This window comes from Lampris incognitus, chromosome 19 (assembly GCF_029633865.1).
Source record: "Lampris incognitus isolate fLamInc1 chromosome 19, fLamInc1.hap2, whole genome shotgun sequence".
NCBI lineage: Eukaryota > Metazoa > Chordata > Actinopteri > Lampriformes > Lampridae > Lampris > Lampris incognitus.
This window is the reverse complement of record NC_079229.1, coordinates 4,111,200-4,138,423: the sequence shown is the minus strand read 5'-3', so window position 1 is coordinate 4,138,423 and position 27,224 is coordinate 4,111,200. Positions and strand designations below refer to the sequence as shown.

At 49.3% G+C, this 27,224-nt stretch overlaps 1 protein-coding gene across 1 annotated transcript in view; it reads left to right on the top strand.

The window, feature by feature from the left end:
- sema5a (sema domain, seven thrombospondin repeats (type 1 and type 1-like), transmembrane domain (TM) and short cytoplasmic domain, (semaphorin) 5A) overlaps positions 1 to 27,224 on the top strand; it is a 75,012-nt gene that overhangs the window by 12,344 nt on the left and 35,444 nt on the right. Inside the window, 5 exon segments of the mRNA XM_056299837.1 lie at positions 1,514 to 1,721; positions 5,216 to 5,333; positions 8,960 to 9,141; positions 12,292 to 12,435; positions 18,104 to 18,251. Of these exon segments, the coding sequence (XP_056155812.1) occupies positions 1,514 to 1,721; positions 5,216 to 5,333; positions 8,960 to 9,141; positions 12,292 to 12,435; positions 18,104 to 18,251 (800 nt within the window).

Genomic DNA, 27,224 nt, shown 5'->3' with positions numbered 1-27,224 from the left:
ACCGGACAATGTCAACATGATCTTCCTGTTGTATTGCTGGTGTGATTTTTAGGTCGCCCTTCCACCAACACACACGTGCACGCATGCACATGCACACACACACACACACACACACACACACACACACACACACACAGTCAAACACCTGTTCCAGATCACTGACTCCCTGTTTGGCGTCTTGCTAAAATAACCCATCTCCCATTGTTCGCATGGCGCTGTGATCACCGCGGCTTAGCGCGAGACCGCCCACATGACCGGGTCCCTGGACGCCGACCAGACGTTAATGAAAACATCTGGAACGGTGCCAAGGCTGTCAGGGCTGGCTAGGACACACAGCTAATCACACGCAATTAGCGCCTACAATGCAAACCGAAATGCTGATTTTGGCCGTCGCGTTGAACCCGATGGCTCCGCTCGAGACCCGGGGCCATCGGGGTGTTGTAATACGGCGTTCCCAGCCACACGCGGACTGCGGCTGATGTCATCACATTTTCGGCCCTTGTTAAAAAAATGGGGGTGTTTTTTTTGCCCCACAGCAGTGTTTCTGGTCTTCCCGAGTGGGCTAACAAAGAGGACTGGTCTTAACTTTCCGAGCCGCACATACGCTGCAGACATGTTCTGGAGCTTCTCGGTGTACCGAGTGTCACCTCGCCGGAGACCCGTCAGTGAATATGGATGTGATTTCCCCTCGCCCGCCCTGAAAGAAAATCTAAAATATGCCTTGAAAGAGCAAAAAAAAAAAGGGAGGGGGGGGGGAGACCTCCTCGGGGCAGTACTTAACTTTTTCATCCCCCACCTTGAAACGACAGATTAGCATTTCACCCCTGGTTCCTTTGCCATCAGAGTGCACGTAATTACATTTTCAGCACCCCGGGGAGCGCATGTAAAATTGACGATGTTTGTTTTGAGTCCCGTCCCAGCAGGGACCGTCCTCAGCAGAATCCTTTGAGATTCCATTTTTACAGGAAATGAAGGGGAAGCTGAAGGATCGGGAGGTGCTCGGAATGACGTCGGAGGCGCGTTCCTCTCTCCAAACAGGAGATTTCATCACTTGTCATGTGAATGAGAAATAGGACGCAGTTCAGCTGATCAGGTGCTGCTCCAGACATCTTGCTGTGCCTGTTCGCAGCAGTACGGCAAGTTCACAACAGATCCGAGTTTGGCGAACTGGTGTTTTTTTTGACAATTACTTTTCGCCGTCAGAACCAGGAAGTGATTGTTCTGCGGTTCACGCAGAGTTCACATCAACGTGTGTGTATTTTTTTCCACAGGATGTGTTTTCTTGCCTGCCTTTCTCTCCCTGAATCTCCCTGTTGGCCCCTCAAACTCCCAATTCCGTCTTCTTGCGCTTCCTCGCACACTTTCCCTCTCCGACTCCCTCTACCTCGTCTCTTCTGTCATTCATTCCTCCATCCTCATCTTTGCTATTCCTCCCGCTGGGAAAAGAAAAAAAAACACACACACAGCTCCTTCTGCTCCGTGTGACAGACACGTATCCCTGTCCCTCCTGTAGACTACGGCACCATCAGGAAGGTGCTCTCACCTGTCAATCGGTCCATGGGGAGCTGCTTATTGGAAGAAATCGAGCTGTTCCCGCCCAGGAAGCGGCAGCCGATCAGAAGCCTGCTGATTCTGCACAGCCGTAGTGAACTGTATGTGGGCGTCAGAGACCAGGTCATCAAGATCCCACTGATGAGGTGCAACTACCACAAGACCAGAGAGTGAGTACACAGTACACCCCAACACACACATGCACACACCCGAACACACACATACATGCACACACCCAAACACACACACACATGCACACACCCAAACACACACACACATGCACATGCACACACCCAAACATGCACATGCACACTCCCAAACACACACATGCACACACATACATGCACACACCCAAACACACACATGCACACTCCCAAACACACACATACACACTCCCAAACACACACATACATGCACACACCCGAACACACACATACACACTCCCAAACACACACATGCACACTCCCAAACACACACATGCACACTCCCCAACACACACATACACACTCCCAAACACACACATACACACTCCCAAACACACACATGCACACTCCCCAACACACACATACACACTCCCAAACACACACATGCACACACCCGAACACACGTATACATGCACACACCCAAACACACATGCACATGCACGCACCCAAACATGCACATGCTCGTGTACGCTGTGAACAAGTGTACCGTTAATTTTGGCAGGACCTGTCAAAAGAGAAAATATGCAAAGAGAAGTTTTCAGGTTTCCCTCTCTCATAGATTTCTTTTATCTGAAGAGGCCAGGCTTGTGTGTGGCTTGGGGGGGGGGTCCTTGTTGAGATTTAAAACCTTGTAAATCAGCTTTTGTCGGAGCAACTACGGCACCAGCCCCCTTGGTCTGCCTGTCTTTCGCTCTGTGTGTGTGTGTGTGTGTGTGTGTGTGTGTGTGTGTGTGTGTGTGTGTCTCTCTCTCTCTCTCTCTCTCTCTCTCTCTCTCTCTCTCTCTCTCTCTCTCTCTCTCTGTCTGTCTCTCTCTGTCTCTCTCTCGCTCTCATTGACATGTCCTCACACGCGCTTCCCCTCCACCACGCTTCCAAATGCGGCGCTGCTGCAGCCATGCATGTGTATCAGATGTATTGAGTTCCTGCCAGTCTGTGAGCCACTCTGTCGACGCGTAAATATTTCCAAAGAAAACACGAGACAGACAGAGACTGCAGGTTGAAGACTCAACTCAAAGCCAGGATGCCATCCATCATAGCTGGGGCGATCGCAGCATATCGAGCAGACTTGATGCACCTGCGTTCCCCTTCTCCCTCTCTCGCCACGTGACATCCTTGGAAACCACGGTGGAGAGGAGGCTTGATGGCAGAGCTGTGCTTTGTTTCGGCAAAAACAACATTCCTTCCGAGGGTTTTTTTTCCCCTTTTCCTTTTCTTTTCTTTTCCTTTTTTTGATGCTTTTTATGTGACCAGAAGTACATGAAAGACAAACAGGTAGAAAGAGCAGGAAGAAACACGGTCAGTCTAAGAAACGGGGGGAACAGAAAGCGGTCCGGTGACAGTGAGGGAGGTCATTGTTGGCATTTCCTTAAGATTCACCTTTATGAAATATTACACAGCAGTCTGCGGGGCTTTTACTCTGTCGACTGTGCAGTTCTTTGACCGGCGATGTAGAGTCTGGAATTCCCTCCAGGCCCCTCGAAAGACAGGCGTTAGCTCAGCCCTGTTCCCTTTCATCTTGTCCTCCCGTCCTCAACGCCGAAACCACTGTCAGAGGACTTATTTTACATCACTTCCTGTCTGTCGTTTCAAACCCAGACGTTACACCTTGGCTTGATGTGTTCACCTACGCATGTGTGTGTATGTGTGTTTGTTAACACAAGTGTGCCGAGCCCCTGTCTTGGTGCTTCTTTTTTTTTTTGTGGATTTTTCCCTCTTTTTCTCCCCAATTGTACCCGTCCAATTACCCCACTCTTCCCAGCCGTCCCAGTCGCTACTCCACCCCCTCCGCCGATCCGGGGAGGGCTGCAGACTACCACATGCCTCCTCCCATACATGTGGAGTCGCCAGCCGCTTCCTCTCACCTGACAGTGAGGAGTTTCACCAGGGGGACGTAGCACGTGGGAGGATCACGCTATTCCCCCCCGGTTCCCCCTCCCCCCCGAACAGGCGCCCCGACTGACCAGAGGAGGCACTAGTGCAGCAACCAGGACACACACCCACATCCAGCTTCCCACCTGCAGACATGGCCAATTGTGCCTGTAGGCCCGACCAAGCCGGAGGGAATACGAGGATTCGAACCCCGATCCCCATGTTGGTAGGCAACAGAACAGAGCACTACGCTACCTGGATGCCCCATCTTGGTGCATTTTTTTTTTGCATTTGCATTTGCATTTGCATACTGTTGGTGCATGAGTCCTTTGTGGATGCGCTGGCGTGTCTGTGCACCGTTCATTGTTATGGCACACACGAACATGTTCACCTACGTTTCATCAGGGACATGTCAGGCCTCGTTGGTGTCTATAGCCCAGAGATGTGTGATCGTGTTGTCACTGAGGCCTCATATTGCCGTGAGAAGAGTGACATCAGGCTTTTTATTGCACTCAGTAAACAACCTGGAGCCGATACGGAGAAGACTGACTCCGCTATCTTAGCCATCCTCACAATGAATATTTGCTGGGATGATGAGCTATTTGAATCAGATATGCACGTGTGTATGCAAACACAAAAGCATAATCCCGGTGCTTGCCCAGAGATTACCTGCATAATCAGTCGGCACAATGTGCTAAGACATAATTTTAGGCCGCGGCTGCGATTCAGACATTCTTGTGCAGCTTAGCAGAAACATGCAGCGTGTACTCATAAATAATAGAAACAATAACAACCTGTCTGTCTTCTGCTTTCCCATCTTTCTCATCAGTCTCTCTCTCCCTCTCTCTCTCCTCATTGCTTTTCTAATTTCCTGAGTTCTCCCCCTCTTTCCTCTACTAGTCGTTGTCCACCTCCACTTCTCTCCCTTTTTCTCACTCTTCTATCCCTTCATCGTCCTCTCCCTCCACCATCTCTCCTGCCACCTCTCTCTACCCTCTCCTCCCCCAATTGTTTCTTCCTACTTCTTCCTTCCTTCCTTCCTTCTCTTCTTTTCCAGTCTCTTCGTGTTTCTTAATGTAAAGCAACGTTTACAGGATTATAGCCTGGTTCTTGTTTTTGTAGTTTTTGCCATCGTGCATATTGGTGATGATACCATTTTACTCACCGCCTTCATTTTGGAGATTTTGGACACGGGACCACTGCTGGACACAGCTTTACGATAACGTCTTACAGGGTAACTGAACACAACAACAAAACTATAGCGCGTCAGTTAGACTGTGTACATCATTTTCTATTATCTATGACATCTTAATTGTGCTAGCTTGCTGGTTTACCGATGGGTAGCACTACCTACGGTAAGTCAGATGGTCATTCGGGCAAGATGAACCAGGAAGTAGCTCGGCGGTATCGTCGACCTTTAATAATAGCATTGGCTGAGATCGCCACAATGACGCCGGCGTGTGAAATATCACAGCCAATATGCACGATGGCGAAAACTATGACAAATAAGACCCAGGTTGTAAAAACTGTACATGTTGCTTTTACCGAGTAATGAGAGCCAGTAAAAATGCCCTCTTCTGCCCCCCTGCCAGGGCGTGTGTTGGGGCCAGGGACCCGTACTGCGGTTGGGACCTGGTGCTGAAGAAATGCACCACCCTGGAGGAGAGCCTCCGGATGAGCCAGTGGGAGCAGAGCATCACCAAGTGTCCCGTGAGTACCGCCAAGCCTCTTGCTCCCTGACAGAGCTGTGCCCGCCTCGCTTTGTAATTGCACCAGTGCTTGCGGCGTGCTTTCCTTTATCGCTCTCCTTTCTCTCCATTCAGTTGTTTTGTGTTTTGTCCGTCGGAGGAATCTTTGACAAGTTGGTAGAGAACACAATTATCCTTCCTCTGCATCCCAATTAATACAAAACCCACAGTCTTCTGTGCTTCTCTGTGCTGATAGCCCCAGCTCGTCCCATATTCTCTCCACACACATACGCACACACACACACACATACGCACACACACACACGCACACGCACACATGCACTTTCAAGTAACAGCCCCTAAAAACAGTCTACCTCCGGCAAATGCACTCTCACCAAACGAAAGCACCTTCGGACTGAACAATTTGACTTTTCCCTGGATGAAATGCACCTTGGGGATGATCAAGAGCGCCGTTCCAGTCATTCACCTCTGTCTGACTGTCCATTACCAAAACAGCCCTCCCATTTATTTTCTCTCACCCCAAATTTGGGAGCTGTATTAGAGAGAGGCAGCCTATCAATTTCACCTCGGCTCTGCTAAACGAAACAGTGCTTTTTTTTAAGGTTCCCACAGACAGCCATTTTTAAGCTAGTCATGGCAAAGAGTGTGCCAAACCCCCCCCCCCTTTTTTCTTTTTTTGATGTTTCAGGGGTCGTTTGGTAGTAAGAGCCACCGGGCATCAGGTGGTATGTATTCGCCAGTCTCTGGCAGACACTTTGCCCTTCTTTTGACCGCAACAGCGGGGCCAGCCCTACACATGCGGTCGTCTGTGAGTGACCGAGTGAGTGATGGAGTTTAAACATTGGTCAGCCGACTAATGGTGTCGCTGAAGTTACACGATTGGTTGGCCGACCAGTGATGTCACTGGTAAACACAGAAGTGGGAGTTTCCCTGTTGGCCCTGAATCAGCGCAGCGGTTGGCATGCTAATGAATGTGATATATTGCTGCACGTGGACGCTGCTGAGACGCCTCATGCAAAAAAAGTCCAATCCACAAAGAGCAGCGCTAGTAGCCACACGCGGTTGGCGTGGACGCTATTAGCGTCTTCAGACAGTCGGTGGTAACTGAAGTGCATTTATAAGGGGTTTCACGCCCAGACTTTCCAGTTGTCACGGCAGCAGTGATTGTAGCCGGCTAATTATTTCATATTAGAAATAAATTCATGCAGGACGTCCGGGTGGCGTAGCCGTCTATTCCGTTGCCTACCAACGCGGGGATCTCTGGTTTGAATCCCCATGTTACCTCTGGCTTGATTGGGCGCCCCTACAGACACAATTGGCCGTGTCTGTGGGCGGGAAGCCGGATGTGGGTATGTGTCCTGGTCGCTGCACTAGCACCTCCTGTGGTCGGTTGGGGCGCCTGTTCGGGGGGGAGGGGGAACTGGGGGAATAGCGTGATCTTCCTAGGTGTGACGTCCTCCTGGCGAAACTCCTCACTGTCAGGTGAGAAGAAGCGGCTGGCGACTCATGTATCAGAGGAGGCATGTGGTAGCCTGCAGCCCTCAGCAAAGGGGGTGGAGCGGCGACTAGGACGGCTGGGAAGAGTGGGGTAATTGGCCGGGTACAATTGGGGAGAAAAAGGGGAAAAATGCAATCAATCAATCAATTCACGCTATTTAACTGAATAAATCATCAGGGTTCGAAAACTGCTGTCCAGTACAGCCGCTGTTCACGGAACCGATGTCAAAACAGCCGCTTTTTAAACAGAGTGGCGGTGCAGCCATACACTATAGGTTTTAACCTAGTCTTGTTTTTTATGCTCATATACTTATATGCATGTGTAAATGATTAAGTATGTATGAATGGCATGACACAAGCACACACAGTGGCGCGGGATTATAACTCATAAATTGTTGCTTTATTATCAGGCTGCCATACCCCACCACTGACACCACTGAGAAAAACATGTTTACCCCCTTAACCCCAGTCTTAGCCGGTCAAATCCATTTAAATTGAGCATCAATTAGCTTTGGCAGTAACACACTGTGTGTTAAAAGAGAGAATGGTCTATACAATAGACTACAATAGCCCATTGTATAGACGCCATTATTGTATAGACCTGTATAGATGAAGATGCAAGTCTTCATCATCTCGCTTAATGGTTCGGACCGAAACTGTTTACATGCTAATCAGTTGTCCAAGAACAACAAGAAATAAAATGTTAAAAAACAAACGTGTCCTTAAACACTGAAGTAATATAGAAAACATCTGACGGCACTGTCCTTCCTCAAAGGCCCCCCGTAGTCGGGAAAAAGGCGACCCTCGCTGAATCTGAAGTGAGGAGATCGTCTGTCTCTGTTGCCCACAATTTCCCCTCCAAGTTCGAAGGCGGTGAAAGGTGTTCGCCCTCAGTAACTCTCTGCAGTGTGTAGGCAGCCCCACCAACCTATTTACATTCATATGCCATCTGGTTATCAGGCTGCTGTGTGGACGCAGGAAAAGAACAAAAGTTTCCACTTCTGCAGGTTTGGACAAGTTGCAGCAGAACAAACCATAGCTGTTGGACAATTTCGTCTCGGTTTCGACTCGGGGAAGACTGAGCATCCCACTCACCAAATGTTTTTTGGGGCTTTCTTTTGTGTATCAAGGCTGCTCTGAAAAGAAAGCGCTGTTCCAGTCTTTCACTGTAGGAAAAATTGTGTTTGCCAACCATTTTATTTTCACCGTCTTACCCCATGATGTGCAGTAGATAAAGCAATGCTTTTCATTTGCCTTTGGAATTGATTTATCGCCCTTTGTGCCTCTCCCCTGTCTTCTGCTCTTCTGTTTTATTTAATGAAAGTATTCTAGAGCTTTGGTGCACCGAGAAAGGGAGATTTGTTAATAGCTTGGTGGAAAAAGATGGGAAATTAGCTGTCTCTTTCTATCTGCTTGCTTTCTAGGCATCCCGTTGTTTAAAATGTTACTGTTCTTGGGCTAGCGTGCCCAGTTTGGTCGCACGGGAGGGTTGAATTACCAACAAGAGTAGAAGTCTGACGCTATTTCTGCCGCTGACAAAGAAGCCAGTGATTGTCCCTTCCCGTGCCCTGGTGGGGAAATTCTCATGGCAATTTGCACTTTTTAAATCATCTCGAAATGTGCCCGCATCAGGGCTAATATCGTCGCTTGTGGCGCCTGCTATTTGGAGCTAACATCAGTAGCTATTTGTACTTGGCTAGCATGCCCAGAATGTCAGTTTGAATTCATTGCTCCTGTAATATCGAAGTCCCCGGTGTTTCATTTTCTTTTGCTGCATATTAAATGTCTCTCAGAACGGGCGCTCATATTCTCGCGCCATGCCTTCATTATCAGTGCACATTTTACCCTCCTGCAAATGCCCCCTTGGCTAGTTTTGCGTATCCTATCAATTTTTAGAGTTCTCATGTTTATAACACATTAATGCCCCTCATGACTAAACCATTTCGCTGTAGGGAGTGTGATATTGTTGTTTTTAAGTTTTTTTGAGGTATATCGATTCTTGCTCTGTAGCTTTAGGTTTTGGAGTGTGAGTGCGCTTCAGTATGAGATTCCCACAATGCTATACTATTTTTTGACCAAAGAAATCCACCCCTTCAGTGTTTTATTTGAGGCTTCCTGTGTTTGCAACAGGTCCGTAATGTGACAGTGGATGGGGGCTTCAGTGCCTGGTCAGGCTGGGCAGCCTGCAGCCATAATGATGGAGGCAGCGCAGGGTCCTGTCTGTGTCGAACCCGAGCCTGTGATAGCCCAACTCCCCAGTGTGGAGGCCAGCGGTGCCACGGCATCAGCGTTGAGGTCGCCAATTGTTCAAGGTACTATAAGTGCTGTGATAAAGCACCACCTGTCCACCGCCTGCTGTCTTTCTGTTTCCGTTTATATCTGTTAGCCCGTGCATCTGTGTGTGGAAATGTAATGTATGTATGACTGTGTGTATAATAACGTCCATCCATTAGCCAAACCGCTAATCCCAGTTGGGGTCGCGGGACGCTGGATTCTATCCCAGCAGCCATCAGGCGGCAGGTGGGGAGACACCCTGGGCAGGCCGCCAGTCCACCACAGGGCCGACACATTCACACCTAGGGACAGTTTAGTACGGCCGATTCACCTGACCTGCATGTCTTTGGACTGTGGGAGGAAACCGGAGCAGCTGGAGGAAACCCACGCAGACACGGGGAGAACATGCAACCTCCACACAGAGGACGACCCGGGACGACCCCCAAGGTTGGGCAACCCCGGTGTTCGAACCCAGGATCTTCTCGCTGTGAGGCGACCATGCTAACCACTGCACCACCGTGCCGCCCTGTATAATAATAATAATACATTTTATTCAATGGTGCTTTTCATGACGCTCAAGGTCACCTTACGTCATAGATGATCAGTAATAAAAGATACAATAAACAACAAAGCAGTAACAAAACATCAGCACAATCAACAATAAAGGACGCAATAAGCAACAGAGCATAACTCAGCAATGAGTTCAGATCGACAGTGTAGTATAAGATAAGATGCATTTGATGCATGCATATAGTATGTCTAACTATCTACCTACCTATCTAACTGTCTATCTGTCAGGCTATGTCTGTCTAAATATTTTTGTCTGTCTAACATTTCTGCTGTCTTCTATCTCTATTTTTACATAGGTAGGAGACGTGTTTTATCCTTAGTCAATCAATTAAGTTCAATGACGCTTGAAGAGTATTTACCTTGCTTAGCGTTACAAAAATACTCACACCTGGGATGTCACAGGAAGCAGATGGGGTTTAAGCCCACTCCCTTCCCAAGGGTCCCTAAATGGTAGCTCACAATTTGGCAAGAAGACACTGCAAAACAAAATCCATCAGCTGTACTGGCTTCAGCCTGTGTAGTGTGAACAGTGCACATAATTATTCCTGCCAGGCGGTAGCCTGGAGGGGCTATTGCGTTTGGTCATGTGTGTGTGTGTGTGTGTGTGTGTGTGTGTGTGTGTGTGGGGGTGGGGGTGGGGGGGTTGTTTATCTGTCCACAGCTAATCTCCCATACTACTGGACCTATCAGTCTAAAGGATTTCTTGCAGCTTTGACTGTATGATGAGGAACCTCTGGTGGCTGCGGTGATTCAAACCCTTTGTAAATGTTTGTTGTCACCATCGCCGCTCCCTCTCGTCATTCACCCCACCTCGCTCGACCAATGCTGCTCTCTCTCTCTTTCGCTGCCCGATCTGAGTCAACCGTGCGCATGTTTGACTCACATCCACATCTACAGTTGACTCAGATCGGGCGGCGACATGATCAAAGGTTATTAAAAGAATTTTGATAATCACAAAAATGCATAAGTTAGGGGCGTCCGTGTAGCGTGGCGGTCTATTCCGTTGCCTACCAACACGGGGGTCACCGGTTCGAATCCCCGTGTTACCTCCGGCTTGGTCGGGCATCCCTCCAAACACAACCGGCCATGTCTACGGGTGGGACGCCGGATGTGGGTGTGTGCCCTAATTGCTGCACCAGCGCCCCCTCTGGTCAGTCGGGGCGCCTGTTCGGGGGTAACTGGGGGGTATAGCGTGATCCTCCCACGCGCTACGTCCCCCTGGTGAAACTCCTCACTGTCAGGTGAAAAGAAGCGGCTGGTGACTCCACATGTATGGGAGGAGGCATGTGGTAGTCTGCAGCCCTCCCCGGATCAGCAGAGGGGGTGCAGCATTGAGCAGGACTGCTCAGAAGGGTGGGGTACTTGGCCAGGTACCAGTCGGAGAAAAAGGGGGGGGAATAAAGAAAACGTATAAGTTATAAAGGAACAACTTCCTTCAGGTTTCAGTCAACACAGCAAGTGTTGCATATTCTTGTCGCTGCCCGATCTGAGTCAGCCGTAGACATGAGTCGCACATGCACAAGTGTCAACGGTTTACCTAGATTTATGATGTTATGAGAAGGAAGACAGGGTTAGGGTGAGACCAAAATGGCCGCCTAGCAAAGCTTTTCTTTTTGGAAAGTGTTAGCTCGTATTAGACTTGGCCGAATTCATGCACGGGTCCACCTCGGAGGCTGCACGTCCACAGGCTGACAGGCAAAGCGTTTTTATTAGGTAGATTTCTTTTTTAGCTTGAGTGCTGCATGCTAATTTTCTTTTTTTATATATTTCCCACTCAAATGGCATGGGCGCTGTGCAAGTCTTATAATGGAAGGAAAAACACTGTTTTTTTTTTCCCAAATACTACCGAGCCTGTCAGCCTCATAATTTCTGTGCGCAGTCGTGACTGTGTGATGGAGGACCTCTCATGGTTGCGGTGATACAAAACCTTTGAAGAACCTGTTTTAAACAGCGGCTGAGTGCCACCTCCTCAGCTGGTTTGTCGCCAAGCCCGAGCACCGGAGAAGAGGAGCTACGCCTGGCAGGGATCCGCTCTCCACTGAGTGCTTCTCAGTGCTGGAAAGCTTCTCCACTCCCATTCCTTATTCACAACCTGTTGCTTATCATCACGTGGTAAATGAATATTGCAGAGCTGCTGCGAGTTTGCGCGCATTCTAAGCATCGGGTTTTGAACTCCGGATGATTTTCAGTCTCATTTTCAGCAAGTATTACCGGTGCCTTTAGACAGCAGGAGCGTCGAGTCGATTTTATTTGTACGGCCCAATATCACAAATTACAAACTTGCCTCAGGGAGCTTTACAGCAGTACAGCATCCTGTCCTTAGACCCTCGCGTCGGATAAAGAACAGCTCCCTTAAACCTTTAACAGGGAGAAAAAGATGGGATGAAGCCTCAGGGGGTGCAACAGAGGAGAGCGACGGAGCGCTCCCTATTAATTTCTGCTCCCCACATTATGCTAGTCTATTCAGGTAGTAGTAATTAGCTCGATGGCATATGGTAGATTAATTCCATATGGCGGCATCTACAAGTCGCAGCCTTGCTTGCCGTAGCCCTCTGGCTCTCGACACCTCTGTGGTCAGCAGTCAACAGTGACTGGTGTTGCGGTTTCTGTCTCCATAGAAACGGAGCGTGGACACCTTGGACGTCGTGGTCCCCCTGCAGCACCAGCTGCGGCATCGGCTTCCAAGTCCGACAGCGCTCCTGTAGCAACCCCACCCCGCGCCACGGCGGACGAGTGTGTGTGGGCCAGAACCGTGAGGAGAGGTGTGTGACACACACACACACACACACACACACACACACACACACACACACACACACACACACACACACACACTCACACAACTTCAACAGAAACTCGCACACGGACACAAATCAATATCCAAACACAAACTGAAGCACAAACTCACGCTGCACACTGTTGCATGCACGTGAGTGTGGTCGTATATCTGTGTGTGTCTGTGAACCTGTGTGTGGAAGGGAGTGGACCAGCAGTCTTAGACCAGATGCCATTTCACACCATAATTTTCAACAAGCAGTCGGGAAGTATGACTCCTCTCTTTTTCCTCTCTTCTTTTGTCCTACTTTTTTCTGTTTTGCTTCAACTTTGTGACAGCCAATTAAAGAACAAGTGGGATAGGCCTGTGCTCGGGTAATTATCTGGCTTTCACACACAGACTCAGCCAGCTTTTTGAAGCTTTGGAGGCTTTGGCACGGAATAATCGCCTGTAAAAAGATGTTTGCGTGGTTTCTAAGCAACCCTCAAGGCTCCGGTGGGGGGGGAAAAAATATGTTTTTTGCAACGTCAAAGAATATGAAAAAGTCCAGGGAGAGATTTACAAGTTGCACAGGTACAGGTAGCCCTTTAAGTAGTTTCCTCTCCTTGAAAGACTTCACTGCTTCTCTCAAACTTCCCTTAAGGCTCAAGATAAAATAGAAATGAAACAACACTGGCTATTCTTATCAAGGCTATTTATCGTTGTATAGATAAACATATCTTTTTTTTTCCCCCTTTGGATTTTTTCCCCCATTTTCTCCCCAATTGTATCCGGCCAATTACCCCACTCTTCCGAGCCGTCCCGGTCGCAGCTCCACCCCCACTCTGCCGCTCCAGGGAGGGCTGCAGACTACCACATACCTCCTCCAATACACGCCGGCCGCTTCTTTTCACCTGACAGTGAGGAGTCTCACCAACAGGACGTAGCATGTGAGAGGATCACGCTATTCCCCCCAGTTCCTCCTCCCCCCTGAACAGGCACTCTGACTTACCAGAGGAGGCGCTAGTGCAGCGACCAGGACACATACCCACACCCGGCTTCCCACCTGCAGACACAGCCAATTGTGTCTGTGGGGATGCCCGACCAAGCCAGAGGTAACACGGGGATTCGAACCGGCGATGCCAGTGTTGGTAGGCAACGGAATAGACCGCTACGCCACCCGGACGCCCCTCATAGATGAACACATCTCAGTGAGCTTTTGCATTCGTCCCCATGGCTACCATCTCTGTATCACCTGGGCATCATGCTGATGTTTTTCATCCACCTCCTGGGGTAGAGGAGGAGAAAGCACAAGCAAGTACAAGTTTGAAGGATGCAAGAAGAGAAGATGAAATAAATTGTTAAGCATTGTCACCATGGCAACAGAGAACCAGCATCAGTATGAGTGAGTGATTAGCTATGGCCCTCAAGGATGAAGCCTCAATTAGATCTTGCTCTGAAGCTCGCCATCTGTTTTTTTTTTAACCTTTTTACTTTTCCATTTACCTCCCTCCCTCTCCTAGCTTACCCTTTTGCTTTTTGTACCCAACGAGAGGAGTCCCACTGACACTTAAATATTCTGAAAATGAGAGTGAATAATATTTTCCATTACAGCGCTTGACATGCCACATGATAATACGATGCCACTAATGACCTATGAAACCTGGCTGGGACAAAGGAAAGTCTCTCTCTCTCTCTCTCTCTCTCTCTCTCTCTCTCTCTCTCTCTCTCTCTCTCTCTCTCTCTCTCGCTCGCTATCCATATCTTGTTTTCCTCTCTTTCTGTCTCCTTGTCTCATCACTCTCTCCTGCTCCAGCTTATCAGCTTATAAAACTCCCCAGGCCAGGTCATGGACTGGCTTTGAGATTTGGAAACAATCCATCAGGGCTCTCCGCCTGCAAGAAGTGAGGAGCGGAGTCATTTGTAGTACGTGTGAGACACAGTCAGACGGACAGGCTGCGACTAATGAAAGTGTTAACAGATGAATTATGCTGCACCTGTTTGAGACTGCGTCTGGGAAATGATAGAGAATACGAGGAAATGCGTGTGAGATTTGTATACGAGTGTGTGTCTGTCTGTGTTGTGTGCACCATGTGCACGTGCACAAGTTTCGGGTGTGTGCCGTGTCAAAGCTGTCGTAAGAGGTAAGATCCCAGGCGTCTGGGTAGCATAGCGGTCTATTCCAAGCCTACCAACACGGGGATCACCGGTTCGAATGCCTGTGTTACCTCCGGCTTGGTCGAGCGTCCCTACAGACACAGTTGGCCATGGATACGGGTGGGAAGCCGGATGTGGGTATGTGTCCTAGTCGCTGCACTAGCGCCTCCTCTGGTCGGTCGGAGCACCTGTTCGGGGGGGAGGGGGTAGCGTGATCCTCCCACATAATACGTCCCCCTGGTGAAACGCCTCACTGACAGGTGAAAAGAAGCGGCTGGTGACTCCACATGTGTGGGAGGAGGCATGTGGTAGTCTGCAGCCCTCCCACCGGATCAGCAGAGGGGGCGGAGCAGCAAGCGGGACGGCTTAGAGAGCGGGGTGATTGGCCACGTACAATTGGGGAGAAAAAGGGGAGAAAAAAAGAAAAAAGATAAGAGCCTCACAGGAAAACGAACCTGAATAATAAATCCCCCCTCCCCTGTCTTGTGTTTCTAGTTGCTCATGTATGAAATAGGTGAGGTCCGCTGTGCAAGCCGAATACCCCGCTGAATTTGAAGCGCTGGCACTTTATCAAAGTTAAGCAAACTATTTCTTTTTATGCATTGAAAAGGCTTTTATTCTTTGGTATGAGGGCCTGCTATTCAGAGTTTCTTCAGTTCCTATTTTAGCTTTGTGTATTGTTCTTTCCCTTTGTGTCTCACGCACCGATGCCAGATGGTCTTTACCAGGCCTCAGGTTTACACACATGCAGATGCACACATGTGGTGCAAGTGTGCGCACACATACATACACAAGCATGCAGAGAATGAGAGCTAGCAACACAACATTTTTCACACCTCTCTGTCTTGTCGTGGGAGACTTTCCTGAAGAATGTCTTCCGTCGTCAGCAGTGGGAGCACTTTTTACAAAAAAACACAAATGCTCCCGTATCAGCAGTGCCAGGCAACGCTCTGGGCTAAAATCTGGCTGGCAAATCCTTGCATTTATGGACCGTCTGTTGGTATTCCCTGTAGCACACACACATAGTCCACTGTGCTTACTCAGCTTGTAGCAAGTTAATAGTGCCATTTCACTCTGCGTGCTAAGTGTTATGGAAGCAAAGACGCGGAGAAAAGGCTAATCTAAACTGGACTGAAGCCATTTGCACATTTAAAATAACGAGTTTGTGTTAGACATGAGACCAGAGCTCTAAATCTCCTTTGTGTGGGTCAGCACAGGTTGCTGCTGTCTTGACATAGTTGCAGATTTCAGTTTGTGTGCACGCGGGCATGTGTGTGTGTAATTGCAAGCAATCATGTGTTCACCATGTTCAGTGGAAAGATGGCGGCGGGAATTCATGTTTGCAGCGGCCTCACCCAGTACCGTCCATGCACTGTCTTTGTCCATGTCTGTGTGTAAGTTTGTGTGTCTTTGTTTGATGGCGGGGAGAGCTGGTGCTGGATCGGCTGGGAGAACTTGGTCTGCTGCATCCCGTGGGCCCAGGGACCATGACCCTGCTCGGAGCTGCGCCTGAGGAGGAAACACCGAGGGCGGTCTGACAGGACATGGAAGCAGGGCAGACTTAGAGCTAACTGCTAGCCCATGCAGACCAGCAGCTCCGATAGCACCGAGGGTGGGCTGGTGGCGGCCTCGCCTAGCGTTGACTGTATTTTCAGCGTCGTCATGTGAAGTGCGGGGAAGTGTGTCGAAGGTGTCTGGTTGGGAGAGCCTGGTCTGCTGCATCCTGTGGGCCCAGGGACCACGACCCTGCTCGGAGCTGTACACCTGTAAACACCGAGGGCGGTCTGACAGGACGCCGAAGCGAGACAGGCTAAGCTAACTGCTAGCCCATGCAGACCGGCATTTCCAAGGGCGATCTTGCGGCAGCCTCGCCTGGCGTTGGCTGTGTTTCTGGTGTCATCGTGTGGAGTACGGGGAGGTGTGTCGAAGTTGTCTGGCTGGGAGAGCTGGCGTTGGATCGGCTGGGGGAGCCTGGTCTGCTGCATCTGGTGGGCCCAGGGACCACGGCCCTTCCCGGAGCTGCACCCGAGGAGGAAACACCGAGGGCGGTCTGACAGGACGCAGAAGCGGGGCAGGCTAAGCTAACTGCTAGCCCATGCAGACTGGCAGTTCCAGCAGTCATCCTGGCTGACGATCGTTCTCTTGGACAGTGATTTCTTTTTGTCGTTTGATATACGATGTGTTCTTGTAGTTTTTGGATGTGTTTTGTCTTTGTGTTGCACTGCCGTGGGCTGGGGGGGAAACGATATTTCGTTTCACTTCATGTACGCAAGTACGTGACATGAAATGACAAAGTGTTGCTGGTTGCTGATTCATATAGTAGACGTGTGACTGTTTTTCGCCTTCCTCTCAACCCAGGGATGGGTAAGGTTATAATCCTTTCTGTTTCGTCTTCCGCTTCACCTCACTCTCACTCTATCTCTCTATTCCCAATCCCTTGCCCCAACTTCTCATCTCACAGTATCATTCAGCTACAAGCACGCGGCTTAGTGAAAGGGGAAAAGCATACTCTGCACAACGGCTTTCCACATCCACAGTGTGCCGAACGCAGCTTTTGATTTGCCATGAACAATACAAGAGTATTTAAGATAAGTACAATGGCGATATCCAGCCCGAGCCGCTGGAGTTGGGATATGACTCTAAAGCTGTTTCAGCAAAGGACCACTCCGTAGTCAATTGAGTTTTCCTCTAAAGACATCAATGTGCCACAACACACACAAAAAAATAGCTGTTAAAGCAATTTTAATAGTATATGTAAAAGTTCTGAAATACATTATACGGCTCTAATAAGGCCAGCAAAATCATGTCGTTATTGTATAACGAGAACGGAGTAATTAAGCATTTTAGATCTGCCGTATTCCAGTCTCATAAATGGAGCAATTAGAAGTGATGCATGAATCTTTGTGGCTTCTTCATGGGCCATGTCAGAGAATTAGGAAAAATACATGCACGTACTCATTAAGCTCCGGACTGAAGATTTGTAAGATGTGCTTTTCACGCATGTTCGGCTTTCAATTTCTCCGGCCGTTGCGGCGTGTGCAGACATGTGGCGCTGACTTCCGTCGGTGACACAACTCAATCGATAAGTCTGGTTTCGCGTGGCGCCGCTTCTCTCGACGAGCACATTAAATTGATATGTTGGGTTTCGTAGAAATGTTGTTCAGAGCTGGGTTTACACCCCTGTGTAGTCGTGTCTTTGTAGAGACCCCTTTCTTGTGGCGTGACCTCTCAGAAGTTATTTCGGTTCAGTGGCAGGGCTTAAAATGTGCCGACGCCTCCGGTGCCCCGCGCGTTTAATTTTAGCTCTGCCAGATAAAAGTCGTTTACCATCCACACTCAACACACAAACTGGCAGTCACATGAAGTCCAGTGTGTGGCTGGTGTAGTCGTTTAATGAGAGGAAAAAACACACGCGCGCACAACACGTACACAAACTCATAGTCACACACACACACACAAGATGAAGAGAACTTTCAGATGCAGCAGACTGATCCCCTGAGGTCCTTCTTCTTCCCCAGGTACTGCAACGAGCACCTGCCCTGTCCACCCCACGTCTACTGGTCGGCCTGGTCAGCATGGGAGCGCTGCACCGTGCCCTGTGGAGGAGGCATCCAGTCACGGCGCAGAACGTGCGAGAACGGCAATGAGTGTCCCGGGTGTGGTCAGGTATGTTAGACATGTAGAGCACTCGGGTTCACACAGACACACACACACACACACGCACAAATCAAAGCCATCTTTTGCTCTACTCTTGTCTGTCAGCCTCTCGCTCGTTTTCTCTCCGTCTCCTCTCTCTGTCTTTCTGTCTACTACTACTACTACTACTACTACTACTACTACTACTACTACTACTACTGCTACTACTACTACTACTACTACTACTACTACTACTACTCTCGGCTGCTCCCGTTAGGGGGCGCCACAGCAGATCATCTGTCTCCATCTCTTCCTGTCCTCTGCATCTTCCTCTGTCACACCAGCCACCTGCATGTCCTCTCTCACCACATCCGTAAACCTCCTCTTTGGCCTTCCTCTTCTCCTCTTCCCTGGCAGCTCCATATTCAGCATCCTTCTCCCAGTATACCCAGCATCTCTCCTCCACACATGTCCAAACCATCTCCATCTTGCCTCTCTTGCTTTGTCTCCAAACTGTCCAACCTGAGCTGTCCCTCTAATATACTCCTTCCTAATCCTGTCCTTCTTCATCACTCCCAGTGAAAATCTTATCATCTTCATCTCTGCCACCTCCAGCTCCTCCTCCTGTCTTTTCATCAGTCTGTCTCTATTTTCCCTGTCTTTCTGTCTCTATCCTTTATTATTGTTTTGAGGAACGTGGTCTATAACTGCTGGGGGGAAAAAAATTGGTGATGATGAAACGGGGACATCATCCAATACTACAAAATCTCCTTGGTATATTTACACAACAGCGGCATCCAGCAGCTGCAATGCCACAGTCTATTTATTACCCCGCATCCAGTAATCACTCTCTCTGTATGAAGAGGCTTATTTTCTGCCATAACGCTTGTGCCAGAGAGCGCATGACGCAAGGCGGCATTGAAATGTGAGCAAGTCTCGATCCCCTCCTTGTTGACAGGATGATGTGACACTCCGTGTTGCGTCTGATGCTATTTCTGTAGTGTGCTCCCTCAGCCACGGTCCTGCTGAAGATTAAAAAGAAGCCCCGCATGATGACACCGGCATTCTTCTCCCATCCCCCTCACCAATGCATTTGAGAATATAGGTCAGGGCCTATTGGATGCACTTCATTTACTTGTTTAAGTGTGTGTGCATTGGTGTTTCTGTGTTTTTTGGAATGTGAGCAAGTATTGTGAGCGGTGCTGGTTGATCAATACATGTTTGGGAAATCCACTCGGCGCTGGCTTAAGCAAACCGGGATCCCAGAGACATGCAGCTGCACCAGTTGTTAGTAAAGTACAGCAGCGTTATGAATCAGGGCTGGCAGCTTGGAGAACTGGCAGATCAGCTGAATTTTTTTATCCCCCCCCCCCCCCGCCTTTTTTTCTCCCCAATTGTATCCGGCCAATTACCCCACTCTCCCGAGCCATCCCGGTCTCTGCTCCACCCCCTCTGCTGATCCAGGGAGGGCTGCAGGCTACCAACATGCCTCCTCCCATACATGTGGAGTCGCCAGCTGCTTCTTTTCACCTGACAGTGAGGAGTTTCACCAGGGGGACGTAGCACGTGGGAGAATCACGCTATTCCCCCCCAGTTCCCCCCTGCCCCCTGAACAGGTGCCCCGACCTACCGGAGGAGGCGCTAGTGCAGCGACCAGGACACACACCCACATCCGGCTTCCCGCCCACAGACACGGCCAGGTGTGTCTGTGGGGGACGCCCGACCAAGCCGGGGGTAACACAGGGATTCGAACCAGCGATCCCTGTGTTTGTAGGCAACAGAATAGACCGCCACGCCACCCGGAGGCCCAGATCAGCTGAATATTATCCATGATACCATTTTGGCCACAAAACACCAAATGAAATGGCTGATCTTCCCATTCAGCGGTCCTTAAACACTTCATCTAGTCCTGCCATAGTAAATGCTAATTGACACACACATGCACACAAAACAGATAAACACAAATATGTGTACACAAGCATGCACACATCTGATGGCAGATGCCTCAGTTGTCAGTTCTGACACCATGCCGCCGCTGTCAGCAGCACCAAAAGCATCCTGGGCCATTCCCAGGAGCTCCATGAGACGGGAACCGGGGGGGCGGGGGGCAGGGGGGCGCCTTTGTGTTCCCGTTTCCAAAAGGGAAAAGCAGTCTACCTGTCTGACCGTGTGTCAGTGGGTGGGTGGGGTGGTGGCATGGGCGTTAGACGTAGTCCCGGTTTGGTGACGAGACAGAAGTGAGTAAGGAGATGTCAGGAGCTATTTGTATTGGTGACGGATGGAAAGGGGCTTTCTAGGGGCGACTCCAGACAAGGAAGTTGCAAATTAGAGAGCAATGAGTTGTCAGGGAGAAAGGTCAGAGAGCAGTGTCTTATATCGAATGAATACTCTCTCTCTCCCTCTCTCTCTCTCCCTCTCTCTCTCTCTCTCCCTCTCTCTCTCTGTCTGAGTCTCTGTCCTTTCTGCATTTCTTTTTTGCACGTTTCTCATACTCACTCTCACCGTCTTCGCCGAGTGCCGCTGCTTGTCTTCAGACATCGTATGTGGACTTAATTGCAGCCGTCAGTGTTGCACATGCAGATTGTACAGACAGGCACCTTATGTTTCCCGGGGACGATTTTAGACTTTCTGGTTAATTGCAGTTATCGCTGCATATTTACTCTGAACAGTGAGACCTCGTTGCATCGACTTACATCTTTAACGCGGTGCCTAACAAGGGCCCGCCGCAGATAACAAATGCCTTTATAGCAATTAAGGAAGTTTAACTCTACAGAGCAGCTCTGGAGACTGAAACCTTGAGAATCAGCATGCCACGGACCTCTCTCTCTCCCTTGTATATATTTTAAAATTGATATTCAGCATGCTAAGATTGGGGATAATGAGAATATGTCCTTTTAATTTCAGCAAGGGCCCCCAAAAACTGGGAAGTGTGCTGAAGTTGGGTTTTATGTGCCATCTGTCTGTGCCCCCCCCCACCACCCCCACCCCCCGGATAGAGGCATGTTTAATTAAAAAAGACGGAGTGAAAACACACACACACACACACACACACACGCATAGACAAGGACACACACACACACACACACACACACCATGCTGCTTCCTTCATCACCACTTCGTTATTTGACGGGACACCCGCACAGACCTGACAAGGCAATCACTGCTGCTGTCTAAGGTGTGTGTGTGTGTGTGTGTGTGTGTGTGTGTGTGTGTGTGTGTGTGTGTGTGTGTGTGTGTGTGTGTGTGTGTGTGTGTGTGTGTGTGTGCGCGTCAGAGGTGGTTTGGAATAATTGTGTGCATTTTCACATGTATGCAGACGTGTATATGTGTGAACATGTGTGTGTTGACCACGTGGTGCTGAAGCCACAGTCTGTGGTCTGCTTCCAGGCTCTCACCAGACATTCATTGGCAGTGGGCTAAGTCAGCATCTGCTAAGTGGCTTACAGACAGCTCGGCAAGAGAAGTTTCTAGAAAAGGTGCTTTGACCAGAGGACATTGTTGATCTCCCATTGTCGAGTTTAGGGCGTGCTGATTCCTTGCTGTATCTTGGCCCTATGACACAACCCCAAAGTTAGCGGTGTGTGTTGCTGCACCGAGGCTTGGTAGTCCTGCTTGGAGAAAGGCATTGGATCTTGGGGTGCCACGTTGTCTTAAGGCTCCCACATTTGGGGCGTCCGGGGTAGCGTGGTGGTCTACTCTGTTGCCTACCAACATGGGGCTCGCCGGTTTGAATCCCCGCGTTATCTCCTGCTTGGTTGGACGTCCCTACAGACATAATTGGCCATGTCTGCGGGTGGGAAGCCGGATGTGGGTGTGTGTCCTGATCGCTGCACTAGCGCCTCCTCTGGTCGGTCGGGGCACCTGTTCAGGGGGGAGGGGAAACTGGGGGGAATGGCATGATCCTCCCACGCTCTACGTCCCCCCGGTGAAACTCCTCACTGTCAGGTGAAAAGAAGCGGCTGGCGACTCCACGTGTATGGGAGGAGGCATGTGGTAGTCTGCAGCCCTCCCTGGATCAGCAGAGGGGGTGGAGCAGAGACCGGGACGGCTCAGAGGGGGTGGAGCAGAGACCGGGACGGCTCGGAAGAGTGGGGGTAATTGGACGGGTACAACTGCGGTGAAACATTTTTTTTTTTAAAAAGGCTCCCACATTCTGTGCAATTGTGACCATCTTGAATGTTCATCGTATGTCACAATTTACAACAGGAAAAATAAATTTTAAAAAATCCGGATACTTCCTCCATGTCACGCTGTGCAAGAATTAGTGAGTCTGCCGTCACATTGTAGGAACAGCGGGGCTACCGTCAAGCCGCAGAAACAGCCAACCCGGTTCTGGTTACACTTGATAATGGTCTCGTGGAAGAAAAAGACACGCGGTTACATCTCGAGAGACCCCCGCAGAGGAAACAATATGGGTTGGCAGCTTTCCTGAGGGAACTTCAGGTAATGGTTATATCCAGGGTTCCAGTTGTAATCTGAGCTTTGTGGGGGGTGGTCTCTAAAATAACTAATGTTAGGGGAGGCGATAAATGAATAAATGATAGCCTAGCGGGTGCGCTTCAGAAAGAGAGAGAGAGAGAGAGAGAGAGAGAGAGAGAGAGAGAGAGAGAGAGAGAGAGAGAGAGAGAGAGAGAGAGAGAGAGAGAGAGAGAGAGATATCAAGTAGACTGAAACAACCCGAAACTGCCCGAGATGTCTGCGATACTGCACCAAAGTTTCAAGTCTGAAATATGCCAACCCAGACCTGCTGCCAGGAAGAAGTGACTGGCTAAAAAGCCCCCTCAGGCAAAATAGTTATTGGTGATATTGAGCTATACAAATAAAATGGGTTTGAGGTGGAGGTGGGATTACATCAAGGATCGGCTCTGAGCCCTTTCTTGTTTACAATGGTGATGGACAGGTTGACGGACGAGATCAGGCAGGAGTCTCAGTGGACGATCATGTTTGCGGATGACATTGTGATCTGTAGCAAGAGTAGGGTGCAGGTGGAGGGGAGCCTGGAGAGGTGGAGGTATGCACTGGAGAGAAGAGGAATGAAAGTCAGCAGGAGCAAGACAGAATACCTATGCGTGAATGAGAGGGAGGACAGTGGAATGATGAGGATGCAAGGAGTGGAGGTGATGAAGGCATATGAGTTTAAATACTTGGGGTCAACTGTCCAAAGTAACGGGGAGTGCAGGAGAGAGGTGAAGAAGAGAGTGCAGGCAGGGTGGAGTGGGTGGAGAAGAGTGTCAGGAGTGATGTGTGACAGAAGGGTACCAGCAAGAGTTAAAGGGAAGGTTTACAGGTTGGTTATGAGACCAGCTATGTTGTATGGTTTGGAGACAGTGGCACTGATGAAAAGACAGGAGGTGGAGCTGGAGGTGGCAGAGATGAAGATGATAAGATTTTCATTGGGAGTGATGAAGAAGGACAGGATTAGGAACGAGTATATTAGAGGGACAGCTCAGGTTGGACGGTTTGGAGACAAAGCAAGAGAGACAAGATTGAGATGGTTTGGACATGTGTGGAGGAGAGATGCTGGGTATACTGGGAGAAGGATGCTGAATATGGAGCTGCCAGGGAAGAGGAGAAGAGGAAGACCAAAGAGGAGGTTTATGGAGGTGGTGAGGGAGGACATGCAGGTGGCTGGTGTGACAGAGGAAGATGCAGAGGACAGGAAGAGATGGAAACAGATGATCTGCTGTGGCGCCCCCTAACGGGAGCAGCTGAAAGTAGTAGTAGTAGTAGTAGGAGTAGTAGTAGGAGTAGTAGTAGTAGTAGTAGGAGTAGGAGTAATAGTAGGAGAAAGAGTAGGAGTAGTAGTAGGAGTAGTAGGAGTAGTGGTAGGAGTAGGAGTAGTAGTAGTAGGAGTAGGAGTGGTAGTAGTAGTAGGAGTAGTATTAGGGGTAGTAGTAATAGTAGTAGTAGTAGTAGTAGTAGTAGGAGGAGGAGGAGTAGGAGTAGTAGGAGGAGGAGGAGCAGTAGTAGTAGTAGTAGGAGGAGAAGTAGGAGGAGTAGTAGTAGTAGGAGTAGTAGTAGTAGTAGTAGGAGGAGTAGTAGTAGGAGTAGTAGTAGTAGTAGGAGTAGTAGTAGGAGTAGTAGTAGGAGTAGTAGTAGTAGTAGTAGTAGTAAGAGTAGGAGTAGTAGTAGTAGGAGTAAGTAGTAGTAGGAGTCGGAGTAGGAGTAGTAGGAGTAGGAGTAGGAGTCGGAGTAGGAGTAGTAGGAGTAGTAGTAGGAGTAGGAGTAGTAGTAGTAGTAGGGGTAGGCGTAGTAGTAGTAGTAGTAGTAGGAGTAGGAGTAGTAGTAGGAGTAGTAGTAGCAGCAGGAGTAGTAGTAGGAGTAGTAGTAGTAGTAGTAGGAGTAGTAGGAGTAGTAGTAGTAGGAGTAGTAGTAGGAGTAGGAGTAGTAGTAGGGGTAGGCGTAGTAGTAGTAGTAGGAGTAGTAGTAAGAGTAGTAGTAGCAGCAGGAGTAGTAGTAGTAGTAGTAGTAGGAGTAGTAGTAGGAGGAGGAGGAGTAGTAGGAGTAGTAGTAGGAGTAGTAGTAGTAGGAGGAGGAGTAGTAGGAGTAGTAGTAGGAGTAGTAGTAGTAGTAGGAGTAGTAGTAGGAGTAGGAGTAGTAGTAGGAGTAGTAGTAGGAGTAGTAGTAGTAGGAGGAGGAGTAGTAGGAGTAGTAGTAGGAGTAGTAGTATGAGTAGTAGTAGGAGGAGGAGTAGTAGGAGTAGTAGTAGTAGTAGTAGTAGGAGGAGTAGTAAGTAGTAGTAGTAGCAGGAGTAATAGGAGTAGGAGTAGTAGTAGTAGGAGTAGTAGGAGGAGGAGGAGGAGTAGGAGTAGGGCTGTACAAATAAGACTGACTTGACTTGCCTACACACAACAAACAGTATAGTTCGACTTTCTATTCAATATTATGAAGATAATGTTGGCTGAGACGTGTCGTGGCTTCTTCTTCCAAATGTGTTAGAACGTCTGCGGCTCGCGCGCTTTCAGCATTTATAGTGTGCTCGATATTCTACAGCGCCCCCGGTGGCTTGGCGGTGAAGTGCAACTGACATTCACCTGATAAAATATTCTTATTTTAGCATGTTTGTCTCGCTGAGGTAAATAACACTCATTACATTGAGAAACGCATTATTTTTTTAACTTGATTTTGATGTACTATATTAATCCGCGTTAGGGAAATTATGCTCCGCATTTAACCCATCCTAGCCGTGTAGCTAGGAGCTACACAGCCGCCGTGGGCAGCCACAGTGCAGCGCCCGTGGACCAACTCCAGTTCTTCTTCCCATGCCTTGCTCAGGGGCACAGACAGGAGTATTAACCCTAACACGCGTGTCTTGTTGATGGTGATCTATTCGTGATGAAAGAAATGGCTGTTGTAAATGTATCGGCGACCCCCACAGAAGGAGGATTTTAATGCTGTCATGGGAGCTCTGACCCCTCCTTATGGGGGGCCCAGCTCCCACTGCCTCCCACATAACTCGAACCCGGGTTACATCCCCAGCCATTTTCAACTCAACTTTGTCCACACGGGTATTTCAGACCGGTGGATGACTTTCGTTTGTTTTTATGACAGCAATACGCACAAACGCACACAAAGAGAAGGAGCACTTAAAGATGGCTACTATATATTCCGCTCATCACGATGACGTGGACGCCGTCCTTTTCTTCCACGCCGCCATTGCTCACTTCACCAGGACGGTGTCATAGCTGTAGTTTTTTTTATCGTCACCTCTCCCGACACACGACACGATCGCGGCCCAAATTTTTCAAACGTGACCGAAGCACACGGGCGTCCTGTCGGCTGTCCTTAACCCCGCCGGGCGGACCCACCCATCATTCACGGCGGCCAGGTTGTCCACATCTTGAAATCTTTGCCTGAGACGGAGCGATGACGTGAGAGGCCTTTTAGTTCACTAACATGAAGTCCATATGCTTACTCTGGAGATCCCCCACTGCTCGCTGGCTGTTATCCCCCCCTTCCTTATTGACTGGCTGGCCTTTCCCCTGTACCTGTTACGGCCGGATTGACAGCTCGGCTGGGATGAGGGAGTGAAGCAGAGGTCCTTGAGCACATAACCTTTACAGCAGGGATGGAGACGGCGCTAGGCAGGGTGATGCTGGGCGAAAAAAAGAGGAAGAAATAAAACACGTCCGCATAGCCTTGATAGATAATTGGGAAAATTGGTGAAATTCTCAAGGAAGCTGAAATATCGTTTCTCCCTTTGAAAACGTCGGCGCAGCCCTCCGTCATCCATTATTCACATCTCGGCAGTCTGGGTTTTCCGGGGGAAAACACGTTATTAACAAATGAGATGGCGAGTGTAATTTCTAAAGCCATAATTGACCGTTTTAAAGGTCTGCGATGCAGCGCCGCTCTCACACGCCACTTCAGTCCCCCTATATCAAGACGGACTGAAAGGAGAGAAAGGTTGAACTTGATTGTTTATGTCTCGGTGGAGGAGCAGTAAAGGTAGTCGTTCGCCCGTGTCCTTGTGCAGCGCTGCCATGTAGCTTGCTAAAAGAGGTCCGCTCACGGGCTTTTGTACAACCGTCGCATTGTACCACACGAAGGCCAAGGCTAAGCGCATGTTCCCATCTGTGCCGGCGGCGCACAACACTGTCGCCTCCTCTCAGACCTCAACTCATTCGTCTCTGGAAGAAAGGAGATCTTTTTATCTGTCCGGTTGGGTAAATAACCGTTGCGTGGCTTATGCAACGCATTCACTGGAGTCAATGCACTCGTTTCATTCGCCGCCAGTCTCTTAAGGGTCGTTAATTACATCGGCCGTTCTAACATTTTACATCGAATATCTTTCTTGTGCAGCTTTCACAAAGCTCCAGGTCCTGGATCCGCGATTCAGAGTTAAACGGGTCAAACTGGGAGGGCAGTTGTAATTAAAATGTGGAAGCACCTTGATGGTATTGAATTCTGTTGGGGTGGCTTGTGTTGATCAGCGTGGGTGAGCCACGGGGTGAGGAATGTTAACCACCCTGTGCTTATGGACAGAAACGGACATGTGCACAC